At 36.2% G+C, this 18,357-nt stretch overlaps 1 protein-coding gene across 1 annotated transcript in view; it reads right to left on the reverse strand.

Annotated features, from left to right (window-relative positions):
- Window positions 1-18,357, reverse strand: part of LOC137925203 (uncharacterized) — a 57,894-nt gene that overhangs the window by 15,527 nt on the left and 24,010 nt on the right. Inside the window, exon 2 of the mRNA XM_068768607.1 lies at window positions 725-828. Coding sequence (XP_068624708.1) covers window positions 725-809 — 85 coding nt within the window. The 5' untranslated portion in view covers window positions 810-828. The remainder of the gene's footprint in view (window positions 1-724; window positions 829-18,357) is intronic.

Below are 18,357 nucleotides of genomic sequence, written 5' to 3' on the forward strand. Positions count from 1 at the left end.
TTGTAGGTTATGTCAAGACCTTTCAAATTATGTATAATATTGCCAGATACGAGCTCTGTAGCGCTTTGTACATAGCCGCGAAATTCAAAAGACAAAAAGGCGGAAGGGAGATATTTGACAACCTATTATTACTCCTCTACCGCTTGGCAACCACTGCTCGCCAATTAAATAGTATAATATATAAATTACAATATGAATTAACAATATATATATACTAGCTGATCCCGCAAACGTAGTTTTGCAAAAAAAATTGATATTTTAATTTACAATTAAAAAATAGGGGTTGATCGTAGAGGGGTGAAAATTTATGGTTGAATGTATTCTTGTATGCTGTATCATAAAAAAATGAAAACAAAAAATTTCGTTAAAAAAATATATATTTTTTTAAGTGTGAACAACCTTTATCACTTAGGGGTATAGAAAATAGATAGAAGCCGATTCTCAGACCTACTGAATACGCATATATATATATATATATATGTCCACTGACAAGCAAAATTATACAAATAAAACATTTCCTTGATAGTGAACTGGACTTTTGAAAATAGCGATTTCGCCTGTTTTACGAGCACAGGCATCACGTTTTACAACCATGTAGCTTGAACAGTTACTAAGTAGTTCGCAAACCACTATAGATTTTAGGTATATGTAATCAACGTAAAAAATCAGATGATCGTTTGAAAATTGGTATGTGATAAGATCTTCACAAAGTTGATTTTCTCACCGAATTGTTCGTCGGTATAAGGCACGGCGCCTCTGGTGGAGATCTCTTTATACTCCTTGTGCTTGCTGTACGATTTCGTCGTCATCTTGATTTTATTAAACTACCTGCAACAAATAATACAACATTTTACTAACCGATGTACTGTTATATTAATCAATACAAAAACTTATATGCAGTCGATCCTTAAATACTGTCAAAAATATGATTAAATCTATAACAATTTTTTTAACTATAATTAATATCGTCATCATTATTTCAGCTATATATCGCCCACTGCTGGGCATTGACCAACTCTTAGATGTCAAACAGGACTGGTTGGAAACGGCTTGTATCCACATCGTCTTCAGACGCTCTTAAAAAGTTTGAATATGTACTAATATAAGAATAATACAAGCTCAAATATTATTCAAAAATGTATGTCTTTATTTTTCAAACATTCCTTTAGTCTGTGCGGACGACGCTCATCGATGACGTACCATATTAATGTCTATTTCGATCGCTGCTTTTCTCAAGATGACTTCAGATTTTTATGCCATACTATTATGCTCTCCGGCAATTGACATTCTTTGTAATCATATGCATTAAGATCTAGATATAAAAAGGACAAATATTCATGTCTGATGAAGTCTATATAGCCTTACGTACATCATGTTTTATATGTGAATTATTTGCACACTTGTGCAAATAAATATTTACTTATTTGTCCATCCATTATTAATTTATAATTACACTGGTACATTATACAGTGAGTCCGGTGGCAGAGTTCGAAAATTTAAATTCAAAATTTTCTATAACCGTTAAAAAGGGGAGGGGGGAGATGCAGCGTTGGCTTTGTTATCATGCGAGTTTTTTAGTCACAATTTCGCATTGGACGAGTGAACAACGCGCGATCGCAATCGAAGCGAATTCTCTATATAAAATGCGATTGTTACGTGATATGATGAAGATATGATACGTTCAAGGATGTGGAGCTTTATTTACCTCACACCTAAGTGTTTAAACTGTACAAAATGACTTCTAGATTAAGTTCGCTGTTGTACATTGTAAAAGAAGTGTTTAAATAAATAAATATAGACTGAAACCTATGTAACCTGAGCAAGCATCAGTACACATGTATCTATATGGGTTGCCCATATCGCACAATCTAGAATCTAAGGCGTGAAGTTTTGCTTTATTAAAACGGACTGGTTTCCACCAGTAACCACTATGAACTCTAAAAGATAATGCAGATTACTGGCGCCTGTAAGTCCGCGATCAGACACATTTTGTAATTTTGGACTTTAACTGTATAGAAATAGAATTTATTATACTTTGATAATATTAGATATGCGGAATTTGATTGGAATCTCCAGGCGCCGTCAGGAATGAGACTTATTAGGGTTGTACTAACGCATTTAATTTATAAAAATAATAATGAGATCGTTCTACCAATACAATGCTGCAAATGGGATATTTTAAATCACAAATCAATTGTATGCATATCATATGTGATCGCTTTTTACAGTTTCTATTGGATTAAGTGATTTCACTATTATTTATTCGTTGGATTTCCAATTACATACAGTTTGATGATTGGTTTACGCGTGGTTATTTTTTTTTAATGTGCAAATAACTATTTTTTTTTGACAAAGCTACGATGTTTCCATAAACGTTCAGATTCGAGAAGATGCCCTAACAAACCATGTTCTCCAGGATCGCCAGCTAGTGTTGTTTAATGATTTTTAATAACATATTATTTATGTGTCATTACTTTAAATCTTAATGAAAAATAATGACAGACACTTGATGAAACAAATAATAATAAGTACGTAACGCCTAAATTCCATATTCAAAATGTTGACAAAACCCTCATGAGTCTGGGCGTTCGCATATATATTAAAGTTCTACAAGATATCTTAGACCTTCAGTTTCTTAGTTTTAAATAACAAATTAAGAGTATATTATTATATATTATTTTGTAGCTCATTGAAATGTGAGGAAGTTGGTTAGTTAACTTATTTACATGATCGATATTATAATTGTTAAATTACATTTAAAAGAGCAACTGTTGAGTTTTTTCTTAAAAGATCAGCGTTTAGAGCCGGTGTTAGCTTACTGCTTATAATGTTGAAATAATCGACGGTTTAAAAGCGCATATAAGTGCCTGTTTGAATAAAGTGACTTTGAATTTGAATTTAGTAATAAATAAAGGATGCAAAACAGATAGCTGTTGAGACCTTATGATTCTGGAGTGAAACCTGCGTCCACCCATAAGGTGAACAAATGATGTAGTTAAGGACGTCCCACAGCTGAAGTGATGATGATATTGATGATTTGAGTTGTACATTTATTTTATTTTATAAATCTATGACATTAATAAATAAATTCAGGGCTGCAGCAGGCATATTAATTATGGCAGTTGCAGCCCTGAATATAAGTACACGGTGAACATGTAATGATCTAAACCAGTGCAAGTGTTGCAACGCACCTCCCACGCAATTTGCGTAGGATAGCGGATTCCGCCGCTTATAGGATGTCAGTTTCAGGCTTGTAATGTTTTTGAAACAGGCTCGACTTAAAGAAAAGATATGGGTCGTAAAACACTGTCGTGGAGACTAACACACACGTCTGGTCAGTTTATCGTGGAATTCTCCCACCAAGAGGAGGGTAAGACACCGACGGCAGTCGCATGGAAAGGGACAGAACGGAAGATTCTGTGAAGGAAGAGGAAAATTGTAAATTAAGATATAAATGAAAAAACATTATAACTGAAAATATGTCCCTGACCGAACCCCCTAGGGGGAACGAGAGGTCCAAAGAAGGTGGCCATAAAAAATACACTTCTGAAAGAGCACACAAAATCATCATGTTTATTATTTTTACGATCACTTTTATAAATATCCTTTACGTGTGTAAAAGTTACAGCAATTAATTACTAAGCTTTAATATTAGTAAATAATATTTTACACTGTATAGAAGTGTTTGTTTAAAAAATCTTTAATATATTACGTGGTAATTCAAAGTGTTTTTACAATCGGTTGTACAGTACAGAGTGTACTGTACAACCGATTTGTGTTAGTGAGTATAGTCAGCTGTCTCCCTGTGGACTACAAGGAGTAAAGTCTATTTAACAAAAACCAGCGCTGTACTTCAATAATCATCACTTCAGCTATAGAGTGTCCACAGCTGGACTCTGCGAGACTGATGGTTCATGGTCCGTGGTCTTCAGAACCTTAACCGCCCCCTTATCAGTTCTGCGCTAAGTGGCTGCCCACTGCAACTTTAACTTATCAATCAGAGGCTTTATGCGTTTTCCATAATACCAGCCTATAACGCCCACCGCAAGGCCCATGACTTCCTCAAAGATCGCCACCTATGGCGCATCTATCTATGTGTGGTGTGTTAATTTACTTCGATCCCGAATCGCAATCCCCTAACAACATTTTTAACAGACACCAACGCGCTTAAATAATATATTTAAAAATATATACACAATATGTTGATGTGTGCGTGAAGGCATCTGTGTGGGCGTGCGAAGTGTGGAGTAAGTTGTTTAAACAGCTGCAGTCCTCGCCCGCCAAATCTGGAAGTGGCCCCCTGGTAATGTGTCATGGCCGGTGTATACCGTAAAAGTGCGCTTTATATAAAACCTTGTTTTGTAAATTATTTTATATTTATAAACATGAATATTAACGGACATATTGCCCGTTAGGCTTTCTCTATCAGTTAAACGTGTATGGTACAGAGATAACAAATAAGTGGATCTTTTTATGAATCTACTCTGTTGCTTTTTTGGCATTTACAGGTTAGCGAGGGTACAGAAGACACTTAGCCTAAACTATGTTTACATAACTTAGCTCCAAGATTCCCATGGGAGCCCCGACTTGGGCTGGTACATCATAAGTTCCCACTTATGATGTACCAGCCCAAGCCGCTGAGGTCTTACATCCATTTGTTGGGATCACAATAGTACGAAAATGTTATTATTAGATTATACTCGTAGAAATACTTCTACATATGTGCTCATTCATCACGTTTTTTCTGGAACTATAATGCTTAGAAATTCACTTTTAACTTCTTTTAACTTCTTCTTTCGTAATTCAAGAAATTCAACATGCAAGATGGTTGACGGGATGTTTATTAAGTTCGGAAGCAGACGTGAGTCAGTTTGTGTATATGTATATATATATATAATTTATATGTGTACATAAGTATGTGTAATTAATGTGTATATGTGATGTAAATTAACCCAATTTTATTTCGCGACCTCATGAAGTTAGTGCGTTAAAACGGGGAAAAACCTTGTTCTAGATTTTTTTTAAGACAACGAACCACTTTTCAAAGGAAACATTAAATAAAGTGCCATATGAGTGACATTTATATATAAGAGCCTTCACATATATTTTTTTTGGTTTTAGAAGTGTTTCATTACAATTTTTTGTTATGTTTAAAACTAACTTCTCCGAGTAATATGCACCCAACATGATCAGTGCCACCCCTAGTAAGCGCCGGAGCTATTTTATGAACGATACCGGTACAAAAGGTATGTATAATTTTCATGAAAAAACATTTTATTCGACCATCTTAAAAGTACTAATAGGGAAAGATATAGAAAATAAATATTTATTTAATAAATAAGATATAGAAATTAAAATTTATTATTATTAATTACTAAAAGACAGGCAGATATATATAGACTATAAAAGGTTGCGAATCTATGTTCTAAATGTTTTGTGTTTCGCACTGTTGCCAATGATCCAAAAATGCTCGCTTTGCTAATTCCTGTTACAGTTAAAAGTGGGTGTGTACGATTGCATATACGATCCGTGATCGCAATGCACCACTTCACTCTCTTCCTTTTCTTTTCAGCCGATAGACGCCCTCTGTAAGGCAACTCCCGAAAATCGCCACGAGTATAGTCTTGAGTTGCCAGCAACCAGCGACTGTATGTTGCCTGTGCATCTAGTGGGGGCTATATCTTCGACGCGTCAACCACTTTGTAGTTCACTGATATGTATTTACTACATACAAATATATCAACAGTATAACCCAACAAATGTTTCGATTGACTCAATATCCGGTTCGTAAATATTCATAAAAGGTGCGTCACTCGCACTTTTGTATGTTAATTTTCTCAAGGCGAAAAATACTTGTATTAACTTCAGCGATAACGATATAAAATAAACATATAATTTAGGAATTGTATCAAAAGAATGTTTATATATAACGAAGCCATTAAGAAATAATTGAGGCATATGCCCGTATAATCAAAAGTATTGAATTGCTAATTCAAGGTAGTAACAGATCAATAAACACGAGACAAATATTTAAAACCGTCGACTTCAAAATATATAGACAGTGTCGATTAATTAATTCAAAGTACAAATTGGGAAATTATTTTGTTTGTCATCATGAAAGAGCAATTTGTATGAGCCACAGTGAGGCACGATGCATCGAACATTCATCTCACTTAACTCATGACACGGCAGCCTGGCCAACGTTCAAACGAGGGCGGTCAGGGGACCCCGTGTCGCTCCTGACCGCCGAGTAATCCTCGCTTCCCATAACTTACACTACACCTCATTCACTACACTATACACCTACACGGGTCAGGGGCGGCTTAACCTATAGTGCAGGGTGTGCAATGCACACGGGTGCCGCCCCCTGAGACAGCCAAGACCAACGTCTTCGACTATCATGGTACAACAATGATATGACAGAAGAAGCGGCCAGCCAGCGCGGTGGCGGTAGTTATCAAACGTGAGCGCCCTATGGGTGGCTTCTTTTTCTAACACTTTCTTTCAACTCGAAATAAACCTTATTTCACTTCTAATACCATACTGTAAGCTACACCTACTTATAAAATAGATTGTGTGAATATAAAAAAAACTTTCTTGGTACGACGGCAAAGTTATTAGTTATAGCCGCGGAAAGGGGAGGAGGGGCTCAGATTTAGGGGGCACCAGGGTTTCATTGCACACGGGTGCTACACGAGCTAGAGCCGCCCCTGACACGGGTATGGACTATACATGCGTAGGTCTTCGATGTAACTGCTTTGCGAACTCAGTTTACGTGAAGATGCACGAAGCCTAAATCGACAAGCAGCACAACTTCAAACACATCAAATGGAAATGCAGTATGTATGAGCTGCCAAATCCATATATATTACTTGGTAAAGTTTCGTCTTCTTTGGAATTCTTTCTCGGGCAGTTTGAATGACTGGTTTATTCTTCTTTTTTATTACACGTATATTATAAACTTAATGAATAAATAATTTGTACAACTACACCCGCTAAGTCGTTCTGTTCGAAATCTAGTTGATGCATGTTATGAAGGCTGGCGATTGCCCCCCCCCCCCAGACTCCCGCGCCCCTCCGTGGTAAGTGATAAGTACTTCCTGCGCGAACAGTACTTAAAGGTAGATTTTAACAAGACATATTTTTTAGAGTTAAAAAGTTATTATTGAGGGTGGACAAGTATTTAAGTCTTGTTGGTAAGTATAAATAAAGAGTAGCTGACAGCATAGAAGAAGAATTGTCGCTTGAACTGCCACAGCGTTCATATCTCTCAAACCTTTGTTACGCTGTTAGTCAATCATTAAAACATTTGTTGAAACTGTGTATTGAAAATCAAATTTAACACTGACATGTTTTTAAAAAAAATAATGCAGAAACTATTTCTCCGACATATATACGTCATGTCGTTTTCGAGTCTTCTTGATCACATTTGATGCTATGTGGGGCATATATGACTCCTGCCGCAATTTTCGTTCAGGCCATTTGCAGTTCTCATTGAAAAGCAAAGAATTCTTAAAAAATGAATTGTAGGGTCCAATATAGATAACTTCATCTACCTTTATTGTTCTATTGTTTCTGAAGATGTTAATGCTGTTAGCCCTAAGGCTTTTACAGCTTCATCGGTACTGAGTTCACGGAGCGGAAGGGTCCGTGCACTAGATTTAAAACTAGAAACTAAAAGCTGGGGAGGCGCCTACCAGTTGCACGGGGACGCTCGCACGTTGTTAAGGCTCTTCGCGGTAGAGCTTTGACGGGGTGTGTTGCTGGAGTGTGCTTGCAGGTTAGGACGGCAGCGTGGACCACAGGCGAGCCGAAGAGGGATCCGGATCCAACCACGGTTCGCCCACGCTGTTCGCGGTAAGGGAGCGGGCGGCCGCTCACTAAAAACGGGTGTTGTGGCGTGGTGGGTGATGTTTTGTTTTGTTATGTAGAATGCGACGACCTGTGTAAAGTATTGCAGGTGCAGTGGTTGCTGATGATGCTAAGTGGTTTGCGCTTGCAGTGTTGCGAGTGTCTGCAGGGGGTGCGGTGATCACCTACCTATCACCTACGTAATGCATATTAAAATTTGTAACTTTTTCCCCGCTAATTATAGCTTTGCAGTATTGAAAAACTGTAAAGCATCCATCTTAAACGACATTTTTAATTTTCAGTGTGAGTCTAAAGGACTATTTTAATTTTTAAAGCGTGAGTCGTATACGCCCCACGTTGCCTGAATGGAAAATCTCCAAAAATTGCCGCGGCACGAAATGTGTTACTAATGTCGTTTCTATCGCGCAGTCCTTTTATAAATTTATGAGTAACTAGCGCCAACTGTACAGAGTTGCGACATAATAACATATCTTTTAAAATGCAATTCACATATTACATATACGAAATACAAATATATATCAACGTATGTTTGCATACGGGCGTGAGGAATTCCGAGTGGAGCGGCCGACTGTATCTGACACCTCATTAGTATAATTAAAGATGATTAATTAGTGTCAAGTTGGTTAACAAGATATTTTAACACTCCGCCGACTTTCTTTTTATAGTTGAAAGCGTGCATCGTTTGTTTTAATGATCGTTGTGAAGCTAATCTCAAAAACCCAAACTGAGTTTGTTGTGGGCTCTTCACTGATCAAAATAAGTTAAGAATTCATGTAGCTCTAACTTAAGTAGTAAAATGTCATAATAAGAGACCTCAATTTGATTCTAGATTCTAAAAAAAATACGGACGTCCATAGTGTTACAAGGCACCGTTAAAAACTGGCTGTACCAAAGTTTCGACTACAAAAAGTGTCTTATTCGTTTGTAATAAACTGAATCAGTTTTTATACTTTCCTCAAAACATTCCGAATTTTTCAAAAAGAAATTCCGCAAAACATTATTGAACTATTAGTAAATCCAAAGCGCATATTAAAAATAAATTAACGGAAAAGGCTTATTTCAATAACAAGAATCCTTGGCAGTGATGTCGTCTGATTATTTTGTCTTATCACCTTGCGAAACAGAGTAGAGTCAAAAATAAAATAGATAAAAAGTTGACGATCAATAAAAGTTCTGTATATCTGTATAAATGAGTGTTAACTGTTAGTGGCAATATTTAAAAATCTAATGACGTCCGGTACATTTTGCCAGATGACAGTTGTTGTGAAGTAAAGTTTTATAAGTAAATTCGAGTATTGTTTCTATTGAGCGTTCTATATATATATGCAAACTTTAACTACAAAGGTTCTTACGGCTTGATAATAAGAATAGCTCTGTCTAGCCTTCAAAGGCCCACAAGCTGTCCAATTTTTGATGGATGTCCTAAGCTGCGCTTGTCTCCGTGGTCTTTAACCCCCAGCTACCAAATGTTCTGTCTATGTAACCTGCTCTTTGCTACTTCAACTTTTTAATCACCTGGGCTATATCAATTATGAATATTGTTTTACATTTTTAAATCATGCATGAAACTTTGACTTTAATTTTTTGTACTTATGTAAATTTTCTGCTGCAGAAGTTTAAAATGAATAGATAAATAAACCCTAGATTAAAAAAAATAACTAACCATTCTACAGTCCATGTCGAGTTGCAAATTGCTTATGTTATCAACTAGCATATATGAATGAGCGTATTACGTAATCTATGTAAAAATAGCTTTGCAACCTGTTGGTAATTATTCACACAATTAATCGATTGACATTTTCAACCTTATCACCATGCAGTACAGCGGAAGTCACATTCATTAAATACAATTATAACATCATCAAAACAACTCATATAATTTATTCAAATATTATATACTAGATGGATAACATAGCCTGTATTAAAAATATAACAAAAAAGGCTCTAGAGTCTAAAGTCAGGCCACTTCCAATGGATCCTATTGGGAATCTTTGAAAAGCTATTGCCCAGTGGAGGACGTCATATGACTAAAATGAAATGAAGATTGTGAACTAAATAGTAAGTAGATATGTGTTTAAATCGCCTAGATTATGTAGAAATGTTGTACTGACCGAACAGAGCGGTAGATACTTTCCCCGTCTTCTAGCATATCAAAGGAGCGGTACAGCGGTTTCGGTAACAATATATTAGGGGGACAGAAAAGTAGTTATTTCTGTCGACATATTTTATAGAAAAATCGATCGATTTTTACCGCTCCGGCATTGATTTGTGTACTAGATGGCAAAAGGTTGTTGATAACGAAGGTGAATATTGTTAATAAGAAATAAAAACTGGATGAAAATGTAGTCGTGTGAATTTAACTTAAGAAAGCGATATTATTTTCCGGTCCCCCTAATACTTACTATCAACTTAGATAAAATACGATTATTTACAACCTCTCTGTTCACTTCGACTACTTTATATGTTAACAATCACACAAGGAAGATTAAACCACTTAAACAGATACTGTAAAGATAATATTTTATATCAAATATGGCCTCCATAAGTTACATTGTATCCTTATGCGTTCGTTAACAATCTTACTTGCACCTCTTTGTAAGGTAGCATTATAACTTTAAAGATATATCGAGTTTTCAAAACTCGATTATTCCATATTATGCTTTACGTATCGAGAAGTGCCTTCGTTCTGTATACAAATGGGTTCAATGATAGCGAAGCCTCATATTAGTGTCGTTAAGGCTTTGAAGGAAATTTATGCTACATGCGATTATAAAAGGAAAAATATCGGTACATATAGGGTTGATAAATAAATAACTTTAAATAATAAATGTTGGAAATTTATACGAAAATAGTAAAAAAGTAAGAAAAAGTGGTTTTCATATTTCGTTTACAGTAAAGCATGATATATAAATCAATACCTACAAAATAATATTGATGAAAGCATATAATTTGTTTAGTTGGAAGCATTCTTCGTGAACCAAGTAGAATACAAGTTGAAATGACACAATTTTTTATTTGCGCACTTTTAAAAATGATTGCATGTAAACGCATCTTTACATTGATTTTGAATTTTCGTGTCTATTTTGATTGTCCGTCCCTTTCACTCGCTAAGAAATATAAATGAAGGATAGTAATTTTGTGGCAGTCATTATTAAAAATAATCTGATAAATGTTCTCTCGTGAATTGAATGCTGTGTTATCAAGATGCATAGACAGATTATCTATAAAACTCATCAGATGAATTCCTTTCCAATAAAGGCTTGGGGCGTGCGTTGGCGGGTGTGTGCTCGGCAGCGTTTACGTCACTACTGGCACGCGTGGGCGCTTGCTTGATGTAATCGATAATAAAGTGAAATTACTGCTAAAATAATGAGGTTTCTTGCTGTGAGTACACAGATTATCTAAAGCGATGTTTAATCATCCTGTGTAACCTTTAATTAGAGTAAATACGTTACGACTATCTAAGCCAATGACACCTGGAAGCCCTTACCTCCAGTTGTTTATATTTAGAAATTCTTCCGTAAACACCGGAATCCGTACCATATGTTATGCTATATAAATAGACCGTAATGGGTCTTAGAAAATCGGGTTCAGGTGGCGGCCACGGAAAAAGAGCAGGAGCGCAACCACCGCGATCATTGACAGGACTGTTGAAACGAGGCGAACGATACTCCCCCCTCGTCGCGTCTATTCCTAAGGCGAGGTACAGTAGTTTCGGTAGCACTTTAGCCGATGCATCGTCCGCTTCATTACACAAAATAATTCCCCTATCTCGTTTCATCCATCGGACAACAAGACGTACGTATTTACGACATCAGTACACAGTTAACATTCCTTCTACCTGCACTAAACCTTTTGTTAAGACTTTTAGATACGAATAGCTAAAGAATAGAACAACATAAATCTTAATTCATACTTTGTGCATTAATTAAGTTCCAAGTCTTCAATTGTAAATCTTAGTAATATTACGTATAACATACTTTCAGTTTTGTTCATTGTTTTTGCCAGCAATATCTAGTAGGTTAAATGTGCGAGTTTAAATGAACTAAATATGTTTAACTTTGACCATAACACATTGGGACATTTACTAAATGACGTCATACAAGTCTGACCTTTGCTTGATTAGTTAATATGCCCTTCTGCCTTTGTAATTTGTTTTTAGCTATTTTTTCCTTTAGATATTTTTCTATAAAGAGACAATATCAAACTTTTGCTTTTCACAATCATATTAAAAAATTGCAAATATACATATATATCTTGCTACACTGCACCGAAGTATAATACAGAAACAGTCCAATACAAAATATAAACTTAGATCACTAAAGAAGACATAAGGGAACTGAGGGTAAAAAACAAAAAGCAATGAAGGGGAAGGAGTAGAAACAGAAACAGACCTAAGTCACGGATATCTGCATAGATATGTTTATACTTATATAAGTATATATGTATGTTACTGTAGACAGTAAAGCATGTATTTGTATGTACACCCTGAACTTCCCTCTCCTTCATGTCTCTCATCTCTATCCAAAGGTTGTCTGGTAGAGATCGACACGCCTCTTCGACCTATATATGAAAAAAAGTGTAAATCGATCTAAGGGTGGCATGACTCAAACAGGAATGGGTCAGCCACGTTGCCAAAAATTAAGAATATATAATAAGTCCCTTCTACCAGAAGGGACTCCTAGTATGGAGAACATGGAAAGAGAAATGGTTAAGGAGAAGAAAGAACAACCTAGCCTTTATAAAGATAGGTTTAAGCTAAACACCTTCTGCGCTCTACCGTCTCACACCTGCAGTATTTGAAAATACCAATAAGGCTACACTGACTTCCCGTAAAAATAAAAAACTTATGAGAATCGAACCATCAACATACTGGTATACTAAGTTGCAATTCTTAACCACTTACTATGTTCGACAACGTATATAATATCAACATATATGCACTATAGGGTCCATTAAATTGACTTGTCACGATATCTCTGAAACCAAAGGACTAAACATGCAATTTAGTAAGAACTTTTTTTTACCGAGTTGAGGTCAATTAAAAAAGAGTTGAAGAAGGACGTGAACTTTCACTAAAAACACTTATTTCTGAACTTTAGGCATAAAACTTAGCAAAGTCCCTGTCCCACACGAGATAGGGGAACGAGAGGTCCCCAACAGCGGGGACCATAAAAAAAAATTAGCTTAGAATATTTTTAGCATGTTAAAGATTACTAGGATTGGGCCACGAAGTCAGCTGGTAATAACACACATATAAGAACACCAAGTGAATAAATGTCTAATAAAGTCTATTATAAGTTATATAGTTGTCTGTCTTGTAAGTTCAGAGATTTTTTTATATTCGGTGATAAAAACGCAGCTTAGCGAATTGCAGCGAAGTATCAAAACTAAACGCAGACGCGAAGCTCAAATAAAATAAATACACGAACGGAGCTAATCCGCCCGCCTTCATAATTTACTGCTTGTGGTCGATATGTACAATCGCGCACAACATACTTTTATTTTAATAAATAAAAAATGCGATACGAAGACAGTTATTACGCCACGTGAGAAAAGCAGTTGCAATGGTTTAAGGAAGAATTTGTAATAAGTATATTTATATTTTAAAAACGTAAGGAAAAAACTATTGGTACGGCATCACGTCTACGCTTGTCACCTTGACACATAGTATGTGTCAAGTCAATGTGACACATAGTAGTTTTATTGACTGATTACCGTTGATTCCCTTAGGAAAAATAGGGTTATGTAAGATTCCTTCCCATTAAAATTCTCATGCTGGTTATTTTTTGCTCGGGTAAGAAACCATTGTGACTCGGAATCAGAGTGGTGGGAGTTTCTAGTCCCCACACAAAACACCCGACACTGCTATTTTAATATATGGTAGCGTATATCTGATTTCTGTATATACTTTTCGGCTGCCTCCTTCTGGACCATAACGGTCTCATAGAAATATGCCACAGCCCTCTACGTCGAATAAGACTGCGCGTGAGGAATCCATCAGGATCTGCCGAAGAATAGAGATCTAAACTAAACGGTCTACCGTAAGAGACCCTAAATTATTGTCGTTTGGGCCTTTATATAGCAAAACAAAGTACATATTTTGATTTAAGCGCTTTTGTACGCGATCATACATATTTTTCTTCGTTTTATCTCTACGACCAACGTACCTTGACCTCTATTCACGTCCAACATGACATCATCGCTGCGATTCGTTTAGAGTTTTCGTTTATTTTTGCACACCCACCCCTCTCTTTCCCACGTACACAAAGTTGCATCTCTCTCGCTTCCACGCGACAATTAAACCGAGGGTTTGGAACAAAGATCGTCATTAACGTACGCGTTGTACAATTTTACTTTCGTTCTCATGTGGGTTCAACAACCGGTATTCAATACTCTTATTATTAGTCGAATGTATCGTGGCATGAATACCAAATATGAACGATAAGTCGTTTTGTTATAAAATAGTTTCATCTCGGTGATAAGTTATATTATAACAAAGAATACTTTACACGACGCGTGTAATTCACATACGCATGTACAAAGCCTCTGTTTCTAGAAACGCAATTAAATTTATGATATAAAATAAGTACAATAGAAATTGTAAGCGAGATTACAGCAAAATAAAATTCTATCAAAACTTAAAGTAGTATTTATACCATTTATATTTGCAATTATAGGTTGAAAGATTTTGCTCTAATCTAATAAACATATCTATGTTTATAAGTAAATATTTATTTTTTTATAAACGTAATTTGATACTAGTGTGCAATAAACAATTCTGTTCTGTCTGTTCTGTCGCCCCGATTATGGTGTAAGGATGAAACGTGTCGCATTTAACACAAGACGCTAATGACAACACTGATCTTCTAAAGATCCAGCTGGAAGGAGTCACTGAAATTATTTTAATAATTATTTAAAAAATTAAACTAAACATAGTGTCCTATACTATATATTTATTATAAACACATAACCATAGGTCATGTAATACACCAGCTGATCCCGCAAACGTTGTTTTGTAAATTAGTTTTTAATTAACAAATAAAAAATAAGGGATGATCGTAGAGGGGTGAAAATTTAGAGTTGTATGTATTTTTGTATGCTGTATCAAAAAAAAATAATAACAAAAAATGTTGTCTAAAAATTTAAAAAAAATTAGGGGTGGCCTTTAACATTTAGGAGGATGAAAAATAGATGTTGTCCGATTTTCCGCCCTGACCGATATGCACGCTAAGATTCACGAAAATCGGTCGAGCCGTTTCGGAGGAGTTCAATCACGCACACCGTGACACGAGAATTTTGTATATCAGATACATATGTCAGCGTGTCATCTCCGGGCTATAAGATGAATAACATTTCTCTACAGCCTTTTAAATTTTTAGTAATGATTTTTTAATACTGAAACCTGTTAATGTTTGCAGATTGTGAATCGGCAAGTCGTTCCAGTGCAAAGCCGCGGTGGTCAGACGTTCCAATTACGTGAATATAACTCATTGCTATTATCGTCATAACAGCTAATAGACGCCCGCTGCAAAGACTAAGACCTCCGCAAAGATCGCCACTATGACCGGTCATCCGCTGCCAGCATCCAGCGCTTTCGAAACCAGGGTGACCAGCTAAACAAGTCACCTACGTGATACGACACGCCCAAGCAAGAGAGCTACATAATTGAAACCTTGACTTACAAGAAGTTGTATCAGCTTTGCACGGCTAACAACGTGTTCAACTATTCAGAATAAAGAGAAGATATTCATGGTATCGTCAAATATGAAATTAAACCTGACATCGCAAATTAAAATATTGTAAGCACGTCTACTTGATTATGGGGGTAATTCTAAATGTGGGTAGTTCTATATGTGACCGTAGCATATCCGTTTAAAAATCAGATGCGTTTCTTAGCAATGTGACGTAATCTCTGGAATGAAATATTACTTCCCTTTCTTATACAGTTTCTTCGAAACGTGACGTGTTCACTCTATAGATATCGAAGGCGCCTGGTGCAATTAACATCCATTCAATTATCACAATTACTTCTTTCATCGCTCGATTACTCAGCTTGCTTTAACTTAACGTGAATATAAAATAACTTGACAAGAATAATATGTACTAATCTGAATTTTTAAACCCTTTTTTTACTATATTATTACTGTGTTATTTATTAGCTCTGAAAACATTAATCGACACCAAATGAGTTATACTATCATCCCTTATAACTTTCACACTTATAACCGAACATCCTGTATATTAATTAAACTTAATTAAAATCAATTTCATCAATCCTACAATACATTATCTGATAGCAAATGGACTATACATTCACCTTATTAAATAATTATCAGATATATTTGGTTGTGTTTAAATGAATAAATAAATAAGTCTGTCAAAGTGGCGCAGGTAATCTCCTGATTACCATCATTTTATTTTTGTTTTTATATCTATAATTGTGGTAACATTTATGTGTAATTGTCATATTGACGAATCAAAAACGATAAATAAATATATGAAAATTTTGTAATCTTTCAAGTATGATCGTAAAGATGTGATGTCATACAATCGTAACAGAAATCCGCGGTTACGAAACCGGAATGGAGCGAAGCTCTTGTTAGCGAAATCTCGAGCGTGGCCGTGGCGCTATTTATAGCATCGCGCACACTGGCGCACGGCTACGAGCTGAGCAAACCACTGCAGGTAACTGGTACGGACATCAAATAGGGGAAGACGTAGTCGTATCATGCTAAGACCTGCTAAATATTGTCAATAATGAAATTATGAAAGGAATTGTCGATACTGAGTGTCCCCTCGCCTTTTCAATATATGCACAAATCGAATTTATTAGTTTTTTGGTCACATAACCAGGTGAAACGGTGACAACTTGGCGACCATAAGGCCGCAGCCTGATGATGCGCTTTGAATATTCAGTTGCTTCAAACTATTTTGTAGACAATGATGGTGAGGAATCTCAAACATCAGATCAGTCAGCCGTGAAGCTCTATAAATTGATTCATCATGTCAGCCGATAAACGCTCACTATAAGGCACAGGCTTTCCCCGGAGATCAGCACGATGACCGGTTTCGTATCCAATTTGGATGGCCAGCGTTCAAGAAGCTCCGAAATATCTTATCGTCCAAAATATCGCAGTTTCTGACGACGAAGACCTTTGACCAAGGTATGTCATCAGTGACAACTTGCGGATCAATGGCGTGGAAGTGATGGACGAATGGCCCAAGGTTACTTAGAAAGTAATGGAGAGGGTTAATAGAATCAGGCGTTACCTTGCGGAAGTCCATCCTTGATCGTGCCATTGATTGACTCTGTGTTTGGCACTAATCGGTGTAACATAACTCCTGAAGATGCCCCGTGGAGGGGTGAAACACGTGTTGAGTGATTTGACGGTGGCAGTTGTGTAGTTCGCATTGTTTGCCGCATGCCCATTTGTAAGTGGGCTGGCGGGCAGTGCACTTTTTTGCACGACTACCACTGCATGTGCGGAAGTGGCTAAATATTGGTCCTTTTCGTACGTAAGGGAGAGGGTCAGACTCGGAGTTTTGCTGTGAGATCGAATCAGAAATGAGAAGAGAGGAAGAATCGAGATCACCGACGTAACTCGAAGAATTATATGTCTGAGGTGGCAGATGATTAGGCACATCAATCGTTCAACCGATGGCCGTTGAGTCCGAAGTTTCTCGAGTGGCGACCATGAGTTGATAGACGCGGTGTGGATAGGCTAACAATCCACTAGCAGGCAAAACAAACCGATATATAAATTATTATACTAATGAAGATATTGATAAGAATAAATAACACAATTAAAAAGTGTACACATAAAAAACATCGAGAAAAATCTGAATAAAATGTTAGCAGCATCTGCGTCGGACGATAAATGTCAGGAGCGTGCCACGTCTGATGTCATACAGCGGTTATCATTGAGACAGATGTCTTTCTATAATTGCTAAACTGAATAATTCATGCTATTCACATGCTGTGCTTTATAATGATTGTTCGTTATGTGTATGTGTACATTGTATAATTTTATACGTCCTTGGTGCGTTGTAAATATTTATCTAGTGTTTTTATTTATTTATTTGAACAGTCACAGGGAAATTTTGACATATTTTCATCAATAAGCGACGTTTTTTGGTCAATAAAACCCGTCTGATCGATCTTATTGTGAAATTCAACTTCATTAAATTTTCTATCAATTCAGACTTTCCTATCTACCAAGTCCACGACTAGACTATGCCTTCCCCATTCCAATAGTAACCGTAGGAATCGACCTGTATAAAGCGTGTTGTCTTGTATAAGTTCGATAATTAAAAATAGATCATATTAAAATAGAAAGTTATGTTCACACTAACCAGCACAATATGACTTCGAGTATATATAAACTTTAGAATGTACGGATACATATTTAGTAATTTTTATAAGGTGAAAACTTCTCTTATTACAGTAACTTTGTTAATTTTTTAAGTATCATTTGTGTACAT

This window comes from Battus philenor, unplaced genomic scaffold (genome assembly GCF_028537555.1).
Source record: "Battus philenor isolate CCGP_79_NKW_IND1 unplaced genomic scaffold, ilBatPhil1.0.hap1 SCAF_26, whole genome shotgun sequence".
In the NCBI taxonomy this organism is placed as follows: Eukaryota; Metazoa; Arthropoda; class Insecta; order Lepidoptera; family Papilionidae; genus Battus; species Battus philenor.